The sequence below is a fragment of the Grampus griseus genome (assembly GCF_964374135.1).
Source record: "Grampus griseus genome assembly, chromosome: 15".
NCBI classification, from domain to species: domain Eukaryota; kingdom Metazoa; phylum Chordata; class Mammalia; order Artiodactyla; family Delphinidae; genus Grampus; species Grampus griseus.
Genome location: NC_139009.1, coordinates 19,585,646 through 19,609,249, shown reverse-complemented (window position 1 = coordinate 19,609,249; position 23,604 = coordinate 19,585,646). Strand labels below are relative to the sequence as shown.

The 23,604-nt window shown below is 37.5% G+C and overlaps 1 protein-coding gene across 1 annotated transcript in view; it reads left to right on the top strand.

The window, feature by feature from the left end:
* Positions 1-23,604, top strand: part of ASXL2 (ASXL transcriptional regulator 2) — a 130,299-nt gene that overhangs the window by 62,455 nt on the left and 44,240 nt on the right. The window contains exons 3-4 of the mRNA XM_082672073.1: positions 17,980-18,088; positions 21,684-21,834. Coding sequence (XP_082528199.1) covers positions 17,980-18,088; positions 21,684-21,834 — 260 coding nt within the window. The remainder of the gene's footprint in view (positions 1-17,979; positions 18,089-21,683; positions 21,835-23,604) is intronic.

Below are 23,604 nucleotides of genomic sequence, written 5' to 3'. Positions count from 1 at the left end.
ATTATACAGTTATAAAGCACTCTTTTACAAGTTTAATTTAACTTTACCCTTGGTTGCATGATTTTTACTTTATAAAACTAAATAATTAGTCTAGAAACTATTATAAATAAGAGTGATATTACTATGTAAATATTGGCTGTATGTGCTTTTTTTTTTTCTTCTCGCAATTTATTATAATCATTGGTCATATTTTTAGAAACCCAATCTACATTTAGTTTTATTAAAATCATTATTTGACTTTCTAGCATTAGGATACCTAATATTATACAGATTAATAAATGAAAATATTTCAGAGATTGGAAATGTGTGAGCTAACACTTGCTGTTTGGCTATAAGGTTGAAATGTATGTTTATGCTCTTACTGATTTAGAGAATATTGGTAAATCCTTTACGGGATTGACACGTACTTAAAACAAGGCCCAGAACAGGTTAAAATTCATAGTCTGGATCTTTACTGAATTGGTTTTTTATCTGTGTTTCTGTAACATTTTAAGTACACCTCTGTTATAGCAGTTCTCATGTTATATTATAGTTACTTCTTATAATGATCTCACTTGCCTGTGATACTAGACAGTAGAAACCATATCCATGTGTTTTCATTTCACTTGGACGTGACATGCTTGGCTTTTAGTTAGAGCTTGATAAATCAATTTAGCTCCGATTAAATTTGTATTCCATTAAGTTTGTTTACAAGAACCTATTCATTTTTGAGTATTAGTTTATGGAGGAAACCTTAATTCAGGTCATACAAACAGAATTATAATTTAAAAAATTTTAAAGTAGGTAAGAAAAAATTTTTTGTTTTCGTTTTTTGAGGGGGGCTTATTCTTGATTAGGTTATTTAGGTATGAATAATAGGAACCAAATGTAAATAACTTAAGCAAAATGGAAGTTATTTGAAGAATGTGGGGTAGCTCACAGGCTCAAAGGAAAGAAACAAGCTCTGAAATAAAGAGAACTAAGGTAGCTGCAGAGATCAGGTAGCTCAAACTAATGGATGGACTCATCAAGGCACTCCAGCTGGGATGAATTAGTCTATGTCTACTCTGCTCAAGGTTAAAAATTCAAAGAAGAGTGAACTTGGCTGGCCTAAAGTCCAGGGATGGTGAGGCATCTTTGATGGACAGTCCTACAAAGACTATTTCCAGTGGGGTAAGGCATAGTTCTCCAAAGCAAGATTGCACATTCTTTCCAGAGGAAGAGAGAATATATATTGACCAGGCAGAAACAACAGATGTCCACTACATTGCTTACTGTAGAAGATAAGAGTACAGCAGAAAAACTTAAGCCACAAGCAATTGTAAGAACTCGTTGGGTTTTTTAAAAATAAATTTATTTATTTATTTTATTTTTATTTTTGTCTGTGTTGAGTCTTCGTTACTGTGCACAGGCTTTCTCTAGTTGCCGTGAGCAGGGGCTACTCTTTGTTGTGGTGCGCGGGCTTCTCATTGCAGTGGCTTCTCTTGTTGCGGAGCACAGGCTCTAGGCACGCAGCCTTCAGTAGTTGCAGCACGTGGGCTCAGTAGTTGTGGCACACGGGCTTACTTGCTCTGCGGCATGTGGGATCCTCCTGGACCAGGGTTCGAACCTGTGTCCCCTGCATTGGCAGGCAAATTCTTAACCACTGGCCCACCAGGGATGTCCGTAATTACGATATGTCTTGATGTTGGACTATTTTGAGTTTATCTTATTTAGATTCACTGAGCTTCCTGCATATGTAGGTTTATTTTTCACCAAGTAAGAGTTTTTCAGCCCTTAGTTCTTTGAATACTCTTTCTCCTTTCCTTCTGAGACTCTGATGATGTAAACTTTGAATCTTTTGTTATTATCCCACAACTCCCTGAGGTTCTGTTAAATTTTTTTCAGTTTTATTTTTCTCTCTGTTGTTCACATCAGGTAAATTTTATTGATCTGTCATTAAGGTCATTGACTCTATCCTCTGTCATCTCCATTCCACTATTGAGCCAATCTAGAAGTTTTATTTAATTTTCAATTTAATTTAATTTTCAAAGCCTTTGCTGTGCTATTTTGGTCTTCTTGTTTTATTTGGTGACACAGAGTCTCTTAGTGATCTCTGCTGCATCTTTCTGAAGGAGTGGGAGGAGTTACCACAGAACAGGCTGCCTGATGGCTCTAGGTGTAGGGAAAAGGAAGTCTCCAGCTTGTAGGGACAGAGAGGCTTCCTGGGCTGGGCTGCTTCTTGTGGTTTGATCCCACTCGCTGGTGCCACCTTGCCCTTCCTATTTTATTTTATTTTATTATTATTTTTTATATTTATTTATTTTGTGGTACGCAGGCCTCTCACTGTTGTGGCCTCTCCCGTTGCGGAGCACAGGCTCTGGACGCGCAGGCTCAGCAGCCATGGCCCACGGGCCCAGCCGCTCCGTGGCATGTGGGATCCTCCCGGACCGGGGCACGAACCCGTGTCCCCTGCATCGGCAGGTGGACTCTCAACCACTGCGCCACCAGGGAAGCCCTGCCCTTCCTATTTTAGTCTTTATTTTTGAGGATTGAGGGAAGATACTCGCAGTCAAAGCCATTTAATTATATGAACTTTACTGTAACTCTAAGTTACTTCTGTGAGTTGGAAAATGCCAAGAATTGGTAAAATTCATCGATCAATTGACTACTTCAAAACTCTGAATCTCGACATAAATGGCTATGTCAAGACCGACAGCTCTTGTTCAAAAGCAGAAAATAATTGTAGTCGATAGCTTTGGCTATTTAGGTGTATAAACTACATTGCTAAATGAACAAGAATACCAAATAGAACAGAGATAGAAAATTAAACAAATTCTTATTTTTTTGATGTACCTAATCAAATTTGTTAAATTTTATTCTTTCCCTAGCTCATTTCTTTCAGGACTATTTCTATAACTTATACTGACAAGTATTTTATTTTCAGTTCCTGTTTTCCTCACTAATTCTTCTTTTACCTCAAATAATATGTCCTCACGTGTAACCTTCTGTATATCTTTAGTTCAGAGATGTATGGCTGTTTAGGAACTTGGCTCAGCCAGTTAAGAAATGTTAGCATCCTGATGAGCTGAAATAAAAGCGGTTGATATTTCTTTATATGCAGTAGTTAGAGTGACAAGCACTGTGTTTGTCTTAAAGTCTACTTTTTCTTACCTCTTTCTCATCAGACTGAAAAGCAACATGCTGTAGTGAACGAATAGTGGAAATGGCCATGGACTAAATAAGATAGGAGTCAAGTACTTTATGTTCCATATATTTACTTTAAAATAAGTCATAGAAACACTGGACTCCTTTTTTTTTCCCTCCCCTTTTGAAGTGGTTTTGCTCATTTCTTACTGGTAGTGGACAAGCCATGCTTTTTAAAAAACAGTAGTGGGAAAAAAAAGACAATAAGAGGAAGGTGAAGAGAATGAAGATTTATAGTGAAGTATTAAAAGGATAGAGAGAGTATATAAGCACAGTTTCTGAAGAATCTTTTTTTGTTTCTATGACCTCCCTCTCCTTGCTATTCCTAGATTACTCTTACTTGTTTCGTGCCCTTTCACTACTCTGTTAATCCATATTTCTCATTTTGTGGTCCCAACTGGGCCTCCTTCTCCCAGAATGCCTGTTTGAAAGTTTTCCTGCATACCCTTTTACCCTTTCTCCAGTGGGTTTATTTCTGTTTCATGGCATGTTTGGGGAGGAAAATAGTGTGAAGAAACTAATTCACTAAAGGATAGATAAGTCGGATGCTACTCTTTAAATTTAAAAACTACATTTATGTTATTTCTTTTTAAAAAGTAGGTTAGTTGTTAACCCAAATGAACTTCTCATTGGAAGAATTGCAGGTAGTATGACCAAGGGAAGGCAAGCAAAAGATTTTAATGAAAGCGTTTGTAAGAATACAAAAATTTTCAGTGAATTTAAAGCCTACCAAGACTATTAATTTAATGATTTCTAAACTCACTATTTTCCATCATAAGGGTGCTGTTGAGTTCAGTTTTGTTTTGTGTACTCTGTCAGGTAAGCATGCCACAAATCAGCTGTTGATTTTAAAGTTATGTGGTGCTGATTTGTTTTAGCTAGTATGTGGATAATGATTACTGTGTGTGTGGGTAGATACACGTATATCACATGAGTGAAAGATTCTTATAAGTTTATTGTCTTTTTACATTTAATATTGACCGGAAATAGGGTTTAGTCAAGCATCTGTTTGGGGAACTAGATAATTCTGCATTTCTTTTAACCTTGGAAGTCTGAGTCCATTATTTAATCCTACTGGAATTCAGGGGATTGAACTTCGAAGGACAGAGTGTATAATAGTTGAGTCAGGGATAGGGAAGCTGATTATGTCTTAGTTTTGACAAGGCTGTTCTGTAGGAAGGAGTGCAGAAAAATGAACAAGAGATTGGGATTAAAGTCAAGATAAGGCAGGGTTATCTATTGCGAAGTGTAGTATGTCTAGGATTAAATAAATTAGGCTGACGATGTCCCTTAAAGCTCTTTATCAAAGGCTTGAACTGGGGATAATAAATGTTGGAAGACATTGGTGAATTTTGAGGATGGATTGTAAAAGTTTTTTATATTAAATTTCTTTAGCTTGGTTGCAGGGGAGGAGATGCCAGTGAGGAGACGAGAGACCAAAAATCTGAAAAAGACTTCAGGGTTTCATGAAGAGTCTTAAAGTACTTGAAGGGCTGTCATATGGATTAGTGAAGAAATAATGTTAAATTTGTTTCCCCCACTTACAAAGATAGTTTATTACAAGGTCATTTTAGCAAATTTAGACAGTAGAGAAAATCACAGAGAGGAAGGAAAAGATCCTCCTAAATTTTTCCACCATGATAACCACTGATTTACATCATAAAATCAGGGCTAAAAAATGGAAGATGTATTTGGCTTAACTTAAGGAAGAATTTATGAATATTTGGAAATGCTTGAGGACATAGTGATTCTCCACCACATTATATGCTTGTGCAAAAGACTGGATGATTAACCTGTTTATGACGTTTTAGGAGGGGATATATAAGCATCTGTAGGTAAATGGACTAGATGACCTATGAAGCTCCTTGTCAACCTGTGGATTTTATCTGATTCTTGTCTGTAGGTATTTGCACCTGAGAGATGGTTATGTAAAGTGAGAGTAAGGTAAAGAATGATTAAAAGTTGTAGGATTTGGGGCTTCCCTGGTGGCGCAGTGGTTGAGAGTCCGCCTGCCAATGCAGGGGACACAGGTTCGTGCCCCAGTCCGGGAAGATCCCGCATGCCGCAGAGCGGCTAGGCCCGTGAGCCATGGCCACTGAGCCTGCACGTCTGGAGCCTGTGCTCCGCAACGGGAGAGGCCACAACAGTGAGAGGCCCGTGTACCACAATTAAAAAAAAAAAAAATGTTGTAGGATTTTATGCAACCCAGTAATTCCACTTCTGGGTATATACACAAAAGAATAAAAAGCAAGGACTTGAATAGATAATTTTACACCAGTGTTCATAGCAGCATTATTCACAGTAGGCAAAAGATGGAAGCAACCCAAATGTTTATTGACAGATGAATGGATAAACAAAGTGTGGCATATACATTCAATGGAATATTTTTCAGCCTTTAAAAAGAAGGAAATTCTAACATATTCTACAACATGCATGAACTTCAGGACATTATACTAAGTGAAATAATGCAGACACAAGAGGACAAGCATTGTATGATTTCACTTACATGAGAGACCTCAAGTATAAGTCATATTTATAGAGACAGAAAGTAGAGGGTGGTTGCCAGGGGCTGGTGTAGGGGGGAAATGGGGAGTTATTTAATGGGTGTAGAGTTTCAGTTTTGCAAGGTGAGAAGAGTTCTGGTGCTTGGTTGTGTAACAGTGTGAATGTACTTAAGTGAAGGTGAACTGTACACTTAGAAGTGGTTGAGATGGTAAATTTTATGTTATCTATATTTTACCACAATAAAGTTGTAGGATTTTGTTGTAATTTGAGTAGGGTACATTTTTATCTAATGTGGGAGAAACAACCATTGTATTGTATTGGTGGGAAATAATAAGACATTTGCCTAAGGTAGAGGGGATGAGCAGAAGTACTTCTTTAAATTTTTATAGAAGGTAGTAAATGTTTATCTTGCCCTGTTAAATTTAAAATCTAAGCAGTGATAGAAGATTGTAGAAGAATGTGAGTGTGAATTTTTTAAAATTTCTGCCTACAATGTGATGATACAGAATTGGTATAACAAGTGAGTAAATTCTTTAAGAGTGCCAGAAAGACCTATGGAATTAGGAGAGCTATAGACAAGATAAAGAAAGCTAAAGATTTTTAGTGAGAGTTGATGGGCTTTGTATGTTTATGAACCCTTTTGCAGACTTCACTTACAGTTTTATTTGTATCCTCAAGCTCCAGAAAGAAACTAAAAATGAAAGAAAACAATAGTGAAAATGTCCAGACTTTCAGTGGAGAAATTTGGCGTGATTAGTTATGAGAAAGGTGGTTATCAGTTAATTTTTAGAAGATATCTTTAGTAAGTTCTAAACCTAAGTTTCTGATTTTGTTCAGTTCCTGAATTGATAGCAAATTTGCATTTGTGGCTAAAATTTTTACATTACTGAACATTTAAAATCTGTACCAACTTGCCTCATCTTTCTGGTGGGAGGGAAATGTTAATCATAAATTAAATGATAATATAGTGTGTGTGTGTGTGTGTGTGCACATGCACACACACACACACACACACACACACTAGGAAATAAAGAGTCATATCGTTTGGCTGCGCTCAGTCCCAGTTCTTTTTTCTTTTTTTTTTTTTTTTTTTTTTTTGCGGTATGCGTGCCTCTCACTGCTGTGGCCACTCCGCGGCATGTGGGATCCTCCCGGACCGGGGCACGAACCCGTGTCCCCTGCATTGGCAGGCGGACTCCCAACCACTGCGCCACCAAGGAAGCCCCCAGTTCATTTATTTTTACATTAAAATGTAAGAATATGTGCTTACGGAAACTTCCACTTTTTTTTTTATATCACCAGCACTTACCCCCGTGCAGTTACACGGTAGCTATTCTGTAAATGTTCAATGAATGAGAAACCAAGTTCGCTTCTTTTCCACATCATCTTTTTTTAAAAACTTTATTGAGGTGTAAAGTACATACCATAAATTTCACCCATCTTAACTGTACAGTTCAGTGATTTTTAGTAAATTTACTGAGTTGTGCAACTAACACTGTAATCCATCCCCAGTAAGATTTTTCATACGTGTATACAGTTAATACTAGTTCCCACTGCCAGCCTCTAATCTACTTTCTGTCTCTGTAGATTGCCCATTTCTGGACCTCTCATATAAATGGAATCATATAATATGTGGTCTTTTGAGGTTAATCCATGTTGTAGCACTTACTAGCACTTCATGCTTTTTCATTGGTCCATATTGTTTTTATAGACTTCTTATATATATTACATATTTTTAACTTTTTATTTATTCATTTGGGTTATTAATTTTAGACTTAAAAGTTGCAAAAGCAGTACAAAGAATTTTATATAACTTTACCTAGATTCCACAAATGTTAACATTTTATATACTTTATCTATCTATCTATCTAGTTTGTGTTACTGAAATGTCTGAGAATTGTAGACATGCTGCCCCATTCACATTTAAACACTTGAGTATACTTTCTAAAGGCAAGTATATTCTTTTACATAACCACAGTGTAACTATCAAAATCTGGATATTAATATAATATTACTTTCTAATCAACAGGCTTTATTTAAATTTGATAATTCTTCCACTGATGTCCCAATCCAGGATCACACATTGCATTTACATTTAGTTTTCATGTATCTTTACAGTCTCCTTTAATGTGGGAACATTCTTTTAGTCTTTGTCTTTCATGAGCTTGATATTTTTGAAGAGTTCAGACCAGCTATTTTGTAGACTGTCCTTCAGTTTGGATATATCTGATGTTTACTCATGATTAGATTCAGGTTGTACATTTTTGGCAGGAATGTCACAGAAATGATATGTCATTTTCACTACATCATATCAAAAAGTGTGTGGTTTCAGTTTATCCCATTATTGGTGTTGATTACGCCAGTCCCTTATTTTATGTGATGTCTGCCAAGGTTCTCCACTATAAAGATATGATTTTTTCCCCCTTTGTAATTAACATCTTGTGTGTGGAGGGAGATACTTTGAGACTGTGTAAATATCTTGTTTCTCATTGTATCTTTGCCCACTGGTTTTAGCATCTCATTGTTAGTTATCTGTTGCTGCTTAACAACATTATCATAGATTTAGGAGCTTAAAACAACACACATTTATTATCTCAGTTTCTGTGTGTCGGCAGTCTGGGCGCATGGTTTTACTGGGTTCTCTGCAAGGCTGCAGCCAAGGTGTTGGTTCTTATCTGAAGGCTTAATTGGAGAAGGAACCACTTCTAAGCTAGGTGGTTGTTGGCAGGTTTCAGATCCTTGGGGTTTATCGAAATGGGGTGATTCAGTTCCTAGCTGGCTGTTGGCTAGAGGCTGCCATGGGTTCTTTGCCACTTGGGCCTCCCCAACCTGTATACTTCCTTAAAGCCAGCAAGGGAGAGTCAGAGTCACTTTGCAAGGATACTGCAGTCTTTCTCGTAACGTAGTCACTGTTCTGCCTGCTCTGCTGTATTCTGTATTGGTTAGAAGCAAGTCACAGGTTTCACCTACATCAAGGGGAGGGGATTACACAGGGTATACCAGGAAGTGATGATAATTGGGGTCATTTTAGAGTATGTCCACCACAACTTCCACTGATAATACTTGCCTGCAGTGTGGTGGCCACATATGGTGATTTTCTAATTCCATCGTTTCTTCTTTGTTAGTTGGAATTACATGCAAAGAATTCTCCCCCATTCATTGATTTGTTCATTTATTTATATTAGTATGAACTCATAGATTCTTCTCTTATTCTGTGGGTTATTATTTTCTACTATATTCATTTATTTTATTAAGTAGAAAGTAACAGTTTAATCCCTACACAAACAGCATTAAGAGAAGTCTTTAGCATGGGTGCCTAAACAGATTTGTAGTATAATGAATCATTTATCAAACATACTTTAGATTAAAGGTAAATTTTAACATGTAAGCTGTTCTGTCATAGGTTTGCAAAGCCTTTGTAATTCTATTTGAAAATATACTTCGATGTAACAAACTTTTCGCGTTATTATCAAAATGTCATGATTGCATTTATATTGATATTCTTCAAGGGAATAGCTGATTTTCCCCCTAACAATCATTACCCTATAATTGAAATAATTACAAGTTTTGGTGATACAATCTAAACATACTCATTCTAAAACCACTGAATCCTCCCAGCCCCTTCATCTTTGGCTTGTCTCTTGATCTTTAAATGTTATATATAGGTATCCCTATTCTTTGCATTTGTGGGCATCTGTGACTGACTCTCTTTTTGAGTGTGTCTCTTCTTGTACAAAATACTTGGTCAACAAATACCTTGCTATTCATTGTGTCTTTTCTCTTTGGAAGTCTTGCACTTCAGTCTATATATAGTCTCCCTGCCCCCTTACCTGCTGTTCTAATTTTTGTTTTGTTTTAAATAGCATGCCCTGTGAAAAGGAAGTGATTTTGAAAAAGAGCCTTACTCTGTTTCAAAAGTTATATTGTTTTAGTAATTTATTCATATATTTTGGACTGTTTAATATTTTTGTAAAAATGACTCCTGATGACCAAAAAAAGGTCAATCAGTAATGAAAAAAATGTACACTAGAAAAGTATCCTGAAATTCACTAGCCAGGACTAACCACTGTTTATTGCATTTAATTGAAGAAACTAAGAAAATTGCTAATTTTTTCACTGAAGATTATAAATATACTTCATTTAGGATATTAATTCCTAAATAATCTCTGAAGTTGAGGGAAAAGAAAATAGAAAAATTCTGAAGGTGTGTTGTCATTTTTAAAATGAAAGTTGAAAAAAATAGAAAGCATTTGCATTTCTCTTATATCACTATAATTGCAGCTGTTTACTTTTTTTTCTCTAAACATTTCTCCATTCCTGAATTTTTTTATTTCTTTGTTGGCTAGATTTAAGTTTATGGGTGGTCTTTTCCCTGAGTTTTCATGGGCTTAATATCTTTCTGTTGCTTCTTTGTTTGAATGACATCTTGGCTGGATATAAATTTTTTACTGTCCGGTATTGAGTATTGCTAAGAAGGCAGATGTTCCTTGCATTATACAGGGCTTATCAGTCAGTTTTTGCTGCGTAAGTCTTAATTTCAGTGGTTTATAACAACGAATAGTTCCTTTTCTTCTTCACGTCTTTAGAGGAGCTGGGGCTCAGTTATTGTTGCCTAGGCTTGGCTCTAGGCTGTGGGTTCTCTGTTCTCCTAGAATCAGTGGCCTGCTCTTGTGGCAGTCAGGAGTAAGTCAGACTATGCAACCACATGTTAGCTGCTGTTTCTGTCATTTCTGTTATCATTTCATTGATCAAGTCTTACGGCCAAGCCCAACATCAGTGGGGCAGGGAAATAAATATATTTTCTTTACTGTAAGGTGGCATGATACAGGGAGTGAATGATGAATTAAAAACAGTAATTCATTCTGCCACTTTTGCTTTTCATGCCTAGGTCTCAGCTTGATTCTTTCTTAGTCCTTGAAGTTTAAGATTTAGAAAAAAGTTAAGATAAATATTTCTGAGTATCTTGGGTGCTTGAGTTCGTCTGTACAGGTTTAGTAGCACTTTGCCTCTTCTTATTCAGTATACACTGTGTATTCATAAACATATTTTCTCATTGGTAGGAGAGAGTTGTCACCTTTGAATATCCTACACTTTTCTTCTGCATCCTTTTCATATCTCTGTCAATATGAATGCTTTCGACCTAGATGCTTTGTCAGTTAAGGTATTTTCAGTTGTAAATAACAGGAAATGCAATGTAAACTGGCTTAAACATCAAAGGAAATTAATTGTGTGATGTAAGTGAAGAAAACCTGGCAGAACTTGATCCAGGTGCTCTGGCAGTTTGATCAGTTTCTCAGCTCTGCTTCCTTCATTTTTGTTCCATTTTCATCAGGCTCATCCATCATAGTTGCAGAATTGTTTGTAGGTCCTGGAGCCTATATGCTTTCGGGTTTGAATATAGAAGAGAAGAGAGAATCTGCTTCCCAGAGCTTCAGTGAAATCACATGCTGTTGAATCTGGCTGGCCCACAATGGAGTCACATGTTAAATTAAAACTTTTTCCTTACAATATATGTAGTTATAAATGATATGTATTTAGGAAAAGTATTGGATTCTATATAACATTGGCATGGCTTCCTTAAACAGGGTACACTGAGGCTGAAATCTGAAGAGTGAATTAATTGGAGCTTGCTAGGAGAAAAGGTGAGGGTTATCATTACAAGCAGAAGCATTAATTAGTACAAAGGCCAAGAAGTCAGGAGAATTGTAAGTTACAAAATGGAAAGAAGGCTAGAGTAGGCCAGAGTGGAGAGGGGGAAGGCGGGTCAGGTCACTTTGATAATTCTGGACTTCATTCTAAGAACATTGTTATATCATGGATGAATTTTAAGCTGGGCAGAGGTGGCACGATCATACTTGTTTTTATTTACTTCTTATTATTATTTTTTCTTTTGGGTGGGTTGGTTGCTGTGCGCGGGCTTTCTCTAGTTGCGGCGAGCGGGGGCTACTCTTCATTGCCGTGCGCGGGCTTCTCATTGCAGTGGCTTCTCTTGTTGTGGAGCACAGGCTCTAGGCGCGCGGGCTCAGTAGTTGCAGTACGCGGGCCCTAGAGTGCGTGGGCTCAGTAGTTGTGGCATGTGCGCTCTAGGGCGCATGGGCTTCAGTAGTTATGGCACGTGGGCCCTAGAGTGCGCAGGCCTCACTAGTTGTGGCTCACGGGCTTAATTGCTCCGCGGCATGTGGAATCTTCCCAGACCAGGGATCGAACCTGTGTCCCCTGCATTGGCAGGCAGATTCTTAACCACTACACCACCAGGGAAGTGTCCCATGCTTGTTTTTAAAAGGTCACTCTGGCTTCAGAGTGGAGAATTGATGGGGGTGAGAGAAGTTACTGTCACTTGAGATAGGTAGGGAACACTGGAACATTATGAAACTGGAATGGGGGAGCAAGTTGTTAAGGTAACTACCACAGTTACTGAATCACTTCTCTGTGGCATACACTTTATATATGAATTGAGATTCTGCACAAATTACAGATTAGATGGTATTTCCTCAGTTTCACAGATGAGAAAATTAAGGGTGTTTACAGTGACTTGCCCATGGCCACACTCAGATATAAATTCACATTGGTATGAATACATAAATCTGGCTCTCTTGGCCACACAGTGATGTCTCTTTTCATGAGTTACTATGTTGTTTCCTCTGAGCAGTGTGATTATAGGCCTCAGGTCTTTTCAGCCCTGCTGGCTACTGCTAAGGAACCACTTTTACTGCAGAGAGAATTGAATAAGGCTGTTGACAGCATGACTGAAGTTACTTTTGTTCTTGGGCCTTGTGTATGTTTCCTTCATGGGGTAGATCAGCATAAAATTACAGCACTGCATTTGTTCCTTTCCTTGAGAGCTGGCCCCAACCCCTGCCCCAACGCCAGTCTCCTGAGCATGGACAAAAAAATTAAAAGCTAAATTATCTCATGATAGTTATGTAATATTTTGAGGTGTTCTTGTTTCAGCTGCTACAGGTGTCAGGACTTAAGCCCATATTATATTTACTTGACTTTACGTCAGTATGATCTCCTTAGTACCAGTGTTTTATCACTCATGAAGGTGATGCCTATTCCTTCAAGTTATTCAGTTATTTTTATTTCATTATATCATTCTGGAGTTACTTCCCTTGAAGGTATATTCCTGCCATCATGGGCAGTGTAGCCTATTTTACTTCTCTGCCATTGCTTCATTATTAATAAAAATAAACTCTGCAAGTATTCTCTGGTTTTTTATGTTTTCTTGAAATCAAATCTATATTATTGTTTTAAACAGTATAGTGTTCTGTGTATATTGTGGGTTTTTCGAAACTTTATTTCCTTCAAAGGAAAATTACATTGGATTTGCAAGGAAAATATGATCGTGTCTGTATCTCTGTTACCACATCTTTTCACCAGATGTACATGTGTGCCATTTGCTTTCATTTTTATGGGTTTTACTGTAAGGAGTTTTTTTTTGTTTTGGTTTGATTGAGTTGGGATTTTTTTGTTTGTTTTTTTTGGCTTTTTGTTTGTTTGGTTTTGTTTTTGGTTCTAGGTACTAAGCCCTAGAAGAGATTGTTTCTTTCTCTCTGACCTAAAGTACTTTATATATACACAAGCCTGTGTTCTCGATTCTATAATTCCAAAATCCAAAATGCTTGAAAAAGTTTTTTAGTCTTTTGGTAACAAACCTCATTTGTCAACAACACCTTCTCTTGAAACTGACATAAAACTATATGTAGTCTTTGTTTCTCCCACTTAGTGTGAATATTGATGTGTTTCACTGTGTTTGGTTATGGGATTGCTGCCACTAATCTCTGGTGATATTACATAGTATATGGCATATCATGTTGCCTTTCTAAAATCCAAACAGATTTTTATGTCTGAAACATTTGGCCTTAAGTGTTTGGGGTCAGGGATTGTGGACTTCGGTCTGTATTGGTAGCACTGGTTACAGGTGCTTGTGGCAGTTTATTCCCTTGTCTGTCTTTCCCATTAGACTTTGAACTAAGAAAGCTTTCCTCCTTGGCCCCACAGACCCTAGTTTATTGTGTACTTAGTAAACAGTACTAAACAGAGTTGGTACTTAATATTGAAATTGAATACCAAAAATTGGGGCAAAGCTTTACCCAGATAGGTTATTGAACTACAGATTATAGCATGTTTTCTTTTCACTCGATTATATGTTCTTTTTAAACAGTCTCTTTCCTGTTCTGCTTCTCTTTTCTTTCTTCTTACTGGAATCTTGGCTTCACCACTGACTAATCACTGTGTGATCTTGAACAGCTTACTTAACACCTCAATACATTCATTTGTTCATTTGTAAAAATGGTGTCATAATTTTGCTTACCTCAAAGGATTGTTGTGAGGGCTAACCAGAATGCTTCCTGGAATTTAGCAATCCTTTTGCTGTTAATGTTGCTGTTATTGATTCATATCCTGTTGGTTACCTTACTAACATATGGTGAACCATCCTCTTACTGACTTTGAGGTCATTTTTAGTGTTTTGACGCTTTTAACAATGCTGGAGTTAATCCTTGCATAGATGTCCATAAGTCTTTGTGGCCTTATTTTTGTAGGATAGATTGAAGTGGGAATGTTGCATCAGTGGCCCCTAATATTTTTAATTTTAGTGGATATTTGCGTGTTACTTTCTTAAGGCAGAATTGAGAAATGGGGGGATGGGGTAGCAGTTTTCAGTCCCACCAACAGTCTATATAAGAGTGCTCATTTCCCCATAACCTTACCTGCAATGGATTTTATCAATTCATTTTTAAAAAGTAATTATAAACTCATGGGAAATTATAAAAATAGTCCCATGGCTACCTCACCCCGCTTCCTCCAGTGGTAATGTCTTATATAACTACAGTACAATATCAAAACCAGGAAACTGACCTTAGTACAGTACTGCTAACAAAGACCTGAATATATTTGATTTTTACAAGTCTGACCAGTGGTGTCTCGGTTTCATTTGTTTTCCTTTAACCACTGTAAAGTTTGGGCAGCTTTTCATGTATTCTGTTGGCCATTTATATTGCATTTTCATAGCCTTTATCCATTTTTTTCTAATTGGTTGTTTGTATTTTCCTAGAAAGCTCTTTTAGGTATGCTTGGTATAGTTTTGTTGATGATTTTTTTTCCTGTACAGAAATTTTTATTTTTATTTAGTTATTAAGGTTTTCTTTTGTGGTTTGGGTTTTTTTCTCTTTTATGTAGAAAGGTTGCTCTATACTGTAGGTTATACTGTTTTCCTTCTACTTTTTATATTTTGGCCTTGAATCCATTTGGAATATGTTTTTATATAAGCTGTGAGAATTAAATAATTATTTAATTAATTATTAAATAAACTATTTTATTTAGGACTCTCTCGGTTGTTTGTGACTTAAAACCTCAACAAAATTCCAAAGGTGGGACTGGCTTAAGGCAAGCCTGGATACAGTGGCATAACTAATATTGCTAAAAAAAAGAATGTTGCTGTTTTCCTCTTTTCTCAGGTCTGCCTTTTTGGGTGTTGAGTTTTCCTCTATAATCCTTACCTAGCCCTTCCTTTCTCTCTCCTTTGTGTTGTTCCACCCAAATTCCAGATACTCCCCTCATGGTCATATGACTGAAAGTCTTACGTATTATTTTCTCATACTGCTTAGGGGAAGAGAAAGATTCTCACCACAGGTGACCGTGTCATAACTCAGTCTTCTTCCTGCTGCACAGAAATAGTACCTTTTACATTTATTGTGATCTGTTTCTATATTTTCTATTTTGTTCCACCAGCAGTCTGTAAGAGTGAACATTTGCCTGTTTATCCTGTCCCAGAAACACATTGCTTCAATAAAACTCTAATTTAATTATTATTATTCAATAATTATTCAATTCAATAATTCATTATTCACTAATATTCTAATAATGTGCTTAGAGTACCTTTTAATATCTTCTTAAGCAAGTCTCTCATCATTTATTTCCCAGAAATTTCTTGGCAATTTTTATATGTTTATTTGATACAGACTTGGGAGTTTTGACTAGAATTGCATTATGTGTATTTTTAACATGGAAATATCTAAATTAGAGAAACATAACTGAAAATCAGCCTGGAGATACTCAGTGTTTTTCTTTTTCTTTTTCTTTTTTTTTTTTTGAGGTACGCGGACCTCTCACTGCCGTGGCCTCTCCCTTCGCGGAGCACAGGCTCCGGACACGCAGGCCCAGCGGCCATGGCCCACGGGTCAAGCCGCTCCATGGCACGTGGGATCCTCCCGGACCGTGGCACGAACCCATGTCCCCTGCATCGGCAGGCGGACTCCCAACCACTGCGCCACCAGGGAAGCCCTTCTTTTTCTTTTTAATTAATTAATTAATTTTTATTTTTACCTCCGTTGGGTCTTTGTTGCTGTGTGTGGGCTCTCTCTAATTGTGGCGAGAGGGGCATACTCTTCGTTGTGGGGCGCAGGCTTCTCATTGTGGTGGCTTTTCTTGTTGCAGAGCACGGGCTTTGGGCAAGCAGGCTTCAGTAGTTGTGGCTTGTGGGCTCTAGAGTGTAGGCTCAGTAGTTGTGGCACACGGGCTTAGTTGCTCCGCGGCATGTGGGATCTTCCCGGACCAGGGCTCGAACCCGTGTCCCCTGCATTGGTAGGCAGATTCTTAACCACTGCGCCACCAGGGAAGTCCCTCTTTTTCTTTTTTTTTTTAATATTTTATTTATTTACTTATTTGATTGGCCTGGGTCTTAGTTGCGTCAGGCAAGCTCCTTAGTTGCGGCTCACGGGCTCCTTAGTTGTGGCATGCAAACTCTTAGTTACGGCATGCATGTGGGATCTAGTTCCCTGACCAGAGATCGAACCCAGGCCCCCTGCATTGGGAGCACGGAGTCTTAACCACTGTGCCACCAGGGAAGTCTCCTCATCATTTTCTTTAACAAAAGGTTTTCCTTTATTTTCTTTGTCGTCCTCCATCTTTTCAGTTTATTTTATTTTATTTATTTACTTATTTATTTATTTATGGCTGCGTTGGGTCTTCGCTGCTATTAGTGGGCTTTTTCTAGCTGCGGCGAGTGTGGAGCACGGGCTCTAGGTGCGTGGGCTTCAGTAGTTGTGGTACACAGGCTCAGTAGTTGTGGCTCGCGGGCTCTAGAGCACAGGCTCAGTAGTTGTGGCGCACGGGCTTAGTTGCTCCGTGGCATGTGGGATCTTCCTGGACCAGGGCTCGAACCAGTGTCCCCTGCATTGGCAGGCGGATTCTTAACCACTGCGCCACCAGGGAAGTCCCCATCTTTTCAGTTTTTGACCCTCAGCACCGTCATAGTACCAAAAGACAGTGGTCCTGCTCTCTCCCACAGAGAACTCTTATCTTTAGATACCCAAGATATCTAGCAGCCTCTTCCAGTAGGCTTCTTTGGGTTATTGAGTAGTACCAGCAGAGAACTGAGATGGGAGATACGGAAATGTGCGAATAAGTTGCCTTATCCCTCAGATATTGTGAGTTGGTTTTTTTTTTTAAATTTAAGGATGCCACACATTTCCATTTATATTACTATAGGAAAATGAAATTGATTACAATTAGAAAGGAAAATGATATATGTATATTTTCAACAGATAATTTATTATATACCTAAAACTCTAGAAAATATGATAAATGTATATTAGAATTAGTAAACTTTTAACCAGGTTTCTACATAGAAGATGAATATTCCAAAGCCTGCTTTATGTCTTTTAAAGTGGTCTCATGATAGGTCTAAAGACCATCGTAATATAGATAACTATGGAATCATTATATTTTACACCTGACACTAATACAATGTTACATGTCAATGATATCTCAATTTAAAAAAGGGGAGCATGGAAATGTGTTCGTTCCATAACTCAGATTCAGTCTGGTGCAGCAGTATGCAGGGAGATTAATATTATTTATTTCTGTGTGTGTTTTCTTTTTCTTCCCTGTTTTACTTCTGGACATTTAAGGCTTGTGCTAAATGAAATAGATTAAAAAATTTTTTTTCAGCTTTATTGAGGTGTATTAACAAATAAAATTGTAAGTGAAATAGAATCTTTAGAGATATATTTGTGATGCTTCTGTGAGAGAAATTTGTCTTGACTGAAATGTTAGATGCTAAATTGGGATTAAGAAAATTATAGAATTATTTTTTCTTTAGATAACTGGGAAGGAATTTTACATCCATTTTCTCCATGGCAGCCTTTCTAGATTTATAGACTTTTTATAGTTTATAAAATGTGTTTATGTCAAATGAGTGTTGATTTGTTAATTTTATCTTAATTCAGTGTTACATAGGATATTCAGAGACAGAAACTAATCATTGTGTTCTCTCTCTCTCTCTCTCTTTTTTTTTTTTTTTGGCAGTGGAACTTCCCCTCTTGCATGCCTGAATGCAATGCTGCACACAAACTCCCGAGGTGAAGAGGGCATCTTCTATAAGGTTCCAGGTAGAATGGGAGTGTATACTTTGAAGGTAAATATTTTTGTTAGGGAGTCATTTTAAAAGTGAAAACAGGAAGTAACTACGTGTAATGAATAATACTTCCATCATAGAGACAGAATTCTGTTCTTGAAGAGCTTATTTTCAGGAAGAGGTAAAATTTTCAATCCTGTATCCAATACATTTTTTTTTTTAATTACTCTGTAACCATCTGTAGGTAGATTGGAGAAGTAACTTCATTTTTCATTCTTCGCCATAGTTTTTTTTTTTTTTTCATTCTTTGCCATAGTATTATTTTGAAAGGATGAAATGAAAATGACTTCCAGTGACTTTTAAAGGGTGTCACATATTTAAATAATAATGAGTATTACTGTGGAGTATACAGCCTTGATGCTTTATATTACTTTCTGATTTAATTCTCCATTACAATTCAGAGTTGTGTTTATTATTCCGTTATTATGATAGAGAAAGCCAAAGTTCAGAAGATTGGATTTTCTTGCTCAGTGTTGGCCAGATAGTATCAGAACCAGAATATGAATCCATATCTGACTGAATTCCCATGTTCTTTTACCATAACAGGCTTTCTAAGTTCTAATTTCTGCACTAAAAAGGGACCTTGACTTATCAGTGTCCTTTCGGTTACAAACAGAAAAACCAACTCAAATGAGCTTGAGTGAAACAGAGAAGTTATTAGTTCACATAACTGAAAATTCTAGGGAAACTCAGCCTGAATTCGGGAGCTCAAATGATTGTCATCAGGGATGGGTCTCTCCGCTTTCTTTTGGCTTCAGTCTCAGGTAGGCCCTCTCCTCATGGTACATGACTTCACTCCCAGCCCCCACTCTGCAATCTGTAAGTCTGGAGAGAAGGAGTCTCAGGAACTGAAGCTGGAGCCCTTTAGTTAGTTCTGATGTGGCTTAATTGGTTTGGCTTGGCCCATGTGCCTATACCAGAATGATTGCCGTTACCAAACATATGGAGTCTTCTGATTGGCCACTCTTAAGTTCATGATCACCCTTGATGTGAAAGTGTGGTTAAGCCCTCTCAAGCCTGATGAATTGAGGCAAGGGTTGTTTCCCAAAGAAAATTTATCAACAGAAGGAGAATTAATGCTTGGCATGCAATGACTATGTCCATGTGTATGTGGGACTCTGTCCCCTCTTACCTTTTTAGTTTTGGCTGTAGTCATCTCTGTGCTCACTGGTTGTGTGTAGCCCACTAACATTAAAAAGATCTAACTTACCCATAATACCTCCTTTTAAAACACCTTGTTGAACTTCACAGGGTTACAGGGATCTAGTCCCACATAGAGCTTTCTGTGTTTCTTTTAGGTTTTAGTTGTTCTAGACCTTCTGTATTGTTAATAACATTTATTAAATGCCTATTCTATACCTGACACTGTAGAGGCTATAAAGAAGGATAAACTATGGTCCCTGATCTCTTGCAGCTCACATAGTTACTGAAATAATAGCATGCTCACAAAACACACAGTGCTGTAAAGTACTGTGAGAGCATAGAGAAGTAAAGATGAACCTCGAATAAAGGGATCTGGAAGATTTAGTTTGTTTTTCTGTTGTTTTAAAGTTGTAAAATTTGAGTTGAACTTTGGCCGATAAATAATGGAAGGAAGGGCCTTCCAGGACAAGGGAATAGCTTAAGCAAAGGCACAGATAAAAGGATTCAGAATGGATTTGAAAGTAAATTGGAGTGGTTAGACCATAATCTGTGTGTGGGCTAGTGTGGTAAGGAGTCAGGATGGGGTAAATGTTAGGTGAAGAACAAACTTTGGAGGCTTTTGAAAACCTGACTGAGCGGTTAAGAAAGAGAAGGAGGGAGGGTAGGTATGTGTTGAGGAAACGGCAGAGGTTTTTTTGGAGAATAGCATGATCAAATCATGTTTAGGAAGATAATTCAAGTAGGATACACTTAAGAGTAAAGCAAGAAAATTTGTCAAAAGGATGGTTATGATTGTTTGGAAGAGATAATTGGCCTAAACTGTGAGAGTGGTGAAAGAGATGGAGGCAAGGAACATTAGAGAAATGAAACGTAAACTATTTGGAGTGGGTAAAAGAAGGGGTGCAGTGATTCTAAGATTTGGGGCATGAGTTGATCCTGGAGGGATCACAAGTTTAAGAAGACAGTTGGGGGGGCTTCCCTGGTGGCTCAGTGGTTGAGAGTCCACCTGCCAATGCAGGGGACATGGGTTCGTGCCCCGGTCCGGGAGGATCCCACATGCCGCGGAGCGGCTGGGCCCGTGAGCCATGGCCGCTGAGCCTGCGTGTCCAGAGCCTGTGCTCCGCAACGGGAGAGGCCACAACAGTGAGAGGCCCGTGTACCGGAAAAAAAAAAAAAAAGAAGAAGACAGTTATATTTGTATTTAAAGTGCGTGTTGAACTTACAGATCAAGAGGTCTTGTTTGCAACTAACTCTATAAAAGTTTCCTGTATTTTGAAGGAAAGGATATGTATTTTAAGAAAGTGTATAACATGTGAAATGGCACTAGAGTATAAACGTAAGTGGAAAAAAACAGTTCCTTATTAGATCAGAGGTTACTATCTTGACTGTAATGTTGTGAGTACTAGTTATAGGTAGGAGGGTCATGTGTCAGAATTACTTTTTATCTGATTATAAAAATAAATTATGTGGGCAAACAAAAAATATATTGAGAAGAAAAAAGAATCATCCATAGTTTTATAACTCAGAAATAACATTCACTAATGTGTTTATTTATATGTATATATTTCACATACTACATAAATACATAGTAGCTAATATTTATTGAGCTCTTATCATATGCCAGGCCTTGTTCTAAGCATCTTATATTTATTAACTCATTTAATTTCAGAATGATCTTTTAAGGTAGGTCCTGTCACCCCATCTTATAGACAGGGAAACTGAGGCATGAGAGTTTAAGACTTTGACCAAGGCTGCATAATTAGGAGAAGATAAAGCCAGAATTCAAACCCCCAAAGTCTTAATTTCCTAGTTCTTGATCTTACAACTACCCTGTTATATCTCTCACATACTGTGGCTGACACAGGTGTCCTTTCTGATTAGCATTCTCACTGTCCAGTGCAGAAACCAAAGATTCGTGTGATTTTTTTTTTTTTTTTTTTTAAACCATTCCTTTTGTGTTTGACTCTTGCTACTTACCAATTTTTGGAACCAGTTAGATTCAAATAATGCACTATCACTTGCTATCCAGACTTTTTATAATACGTAATGGTACTTACATACACACAAATATATATATATATATATTACATGGATGATGGGTGTACATACATTTTTAAAAATTGTTATTATATAGATTTTATCCTGAACATTTCATCATTTACCTGGATTTAAATATACCAAGTTTTTTGTCCAATTTAAGCCTCTGTGTTGTGCCTGCATAAGATTGTCATGTATATTTTTTATCTTTGCGTATGGATGGAAGCATTAACTAATTTGACCCAAAGAAGAGAGATGACAGGAATTCAGAAATTATTGCTGGTTCTGCTACTGAATTTTATGATACTAAAAATTAATCAGCACAATTAAAAGTCACAACAATGCATATCAGAAATTTAATTCCTATTTGCTGAAATGGTAATGATTAATCCTAATTGGATGCCTACATTTTCAGAAAGATGTGCCGGATGGGGTGAAAGAGCTATCAGAAGGTTCAGAAGAAAGCAGTGATGGTCAGTCAGATTCCCAGAGTTCTGAGAACAGCAGCAGCAGCAGTGATGGTGGCAGCAACAAGGAGGGAAAAAAGAGCAGGTGGAAAAGGAAAGGTAAATCCACCTGATCCCTCCATAAAGTACTGAATGCTGTAGGACAAATGCCCTTGTTAATAGTTCCTCTTTTTCTAGACCCCACGTCAGTTAGTCTCTTTCCCTTACCAGTTAGATCAGTACTGTCCCCTGGAATTTCCTGCAGTGATGGAAGTGTTCTGCATCTACGCTGTCCAACTCAACAAAGTAGCCACTAGCTACATGTGTCTTTTGAGCACTTGAAATATAGCTAGTGTGACAGAGGAACTGAATTTGTAGTTTTATTTTAACTAAAATTTAAATAGCTACATGTGGCTAGTGGCCATCACATTGGATAACATGGCTCTGGGTTTTACCGGGGTTTATTTTTAGCTCTTGGCTGCCTGTAGCCTTTTTTAGGATGCTCTTATTTTATTTACCTCTCTAATGCTTTCTTTTAAAATTTGAGGACTTAATTGCTCTAAGAACTCTCTCCTTACTAGGAAAGCAATGCTTTTCATTTCTACTGGCAAAGACTAAATTTAGTCTGCTGGTCTTTGCTCTCATCTCCTGCTTGGTTTCTGCTTCATAGCTTACCCAAAAACTTTCTTTAGGGAATAATATCTTTGTTGCTGCAGCTTCCCTGGGATGAATTTTCCACTTAAGGATACATTTTATTACCTCTTCTTCTAATTATTTGTAACTCCTTGTCAAGAGTCTTTTTGAAGAGGGCAAATCGTTTTTATCCCAATATTGATAAATTTAGCCATACATGGCGGGGCAGATTTTAAGCCAGCTCATGCTGGTTCCTTTATAAGGACTGATATAGTGATATTCCAGAGCAAAATAGACATCCAGGAGTTTCCCTAGCTTGGATGACCTCTTACGTTTGAGTCATAGGTGAGTTGCCTTTGGATCTAGAAGTTAGAGTGATGCTTGTTGGAATACTTGACTCATTAATTTTAAGTACCTCTAGAACTATTGATTTTGAACTATAACAGAAAAATCATCTTCTTTATTATCATTTCTGTGTTAATGTGTGTGCTACTCCTGGAGAAGATTTAGATAATTGGTGACATTATCTGTGCTCTCTCATACAGCTACTACACTTGCAAGTTGGGCAAATTTTGAAACCAGAGGATCCTAGCTTTAAGATCACAACCACTTAGAGAGCAGCTCAGACATCATGTGTTAGGAACAAATGGAATAAAGGCAAGGCAAGGTTGGGACCTGTGACATATTCTTGATATGTGTTTTTTGAAGTAATTCCTGTCAGTAGTGAAAGGAGATGTGTCCAGGACTTTACGTTTCTCAGAGTGTACTAAAGACCTCTTTTTTTGGAAGGATGGAGCCAAAAGTATTAAGGGCTCTGTCTCTCCTCGGCTTCTCCCCAGTTTAAATTTTTCTTTTTAAGTTTGGGAATTGTTGATCTAGGATTAGGAACCAAGCCAAGTCATCAGGCAAGAGAGACAGCTAGATTCATAATTTCTGGATGTGGCTGGAAACAGGGAAGTCGATACTAAAGGAGGTCAGACTAGTAAACTGGGAACAAAACCTTGGTTGTGGAAGTCTTTGCTTTTCAGTAGCTCATATGCTGCAGTGGCTGTTTGTTTTTGTTTTTTTAACATCTTTATTGGAGTATAATTGCTTTACAATGGTGTGTCAGTTTCTGCTTTATAACTGCAGTGGCTATTTGAAGTAGTGGTTGTTACGTGGTTGTGAAAGGCTCTCTCTAAATGTATTATGATACGGGAGGATTTAAAATAACAATAGAACCCCATTGTCTGTAGCTTAATGGGTAGATTAAAATAG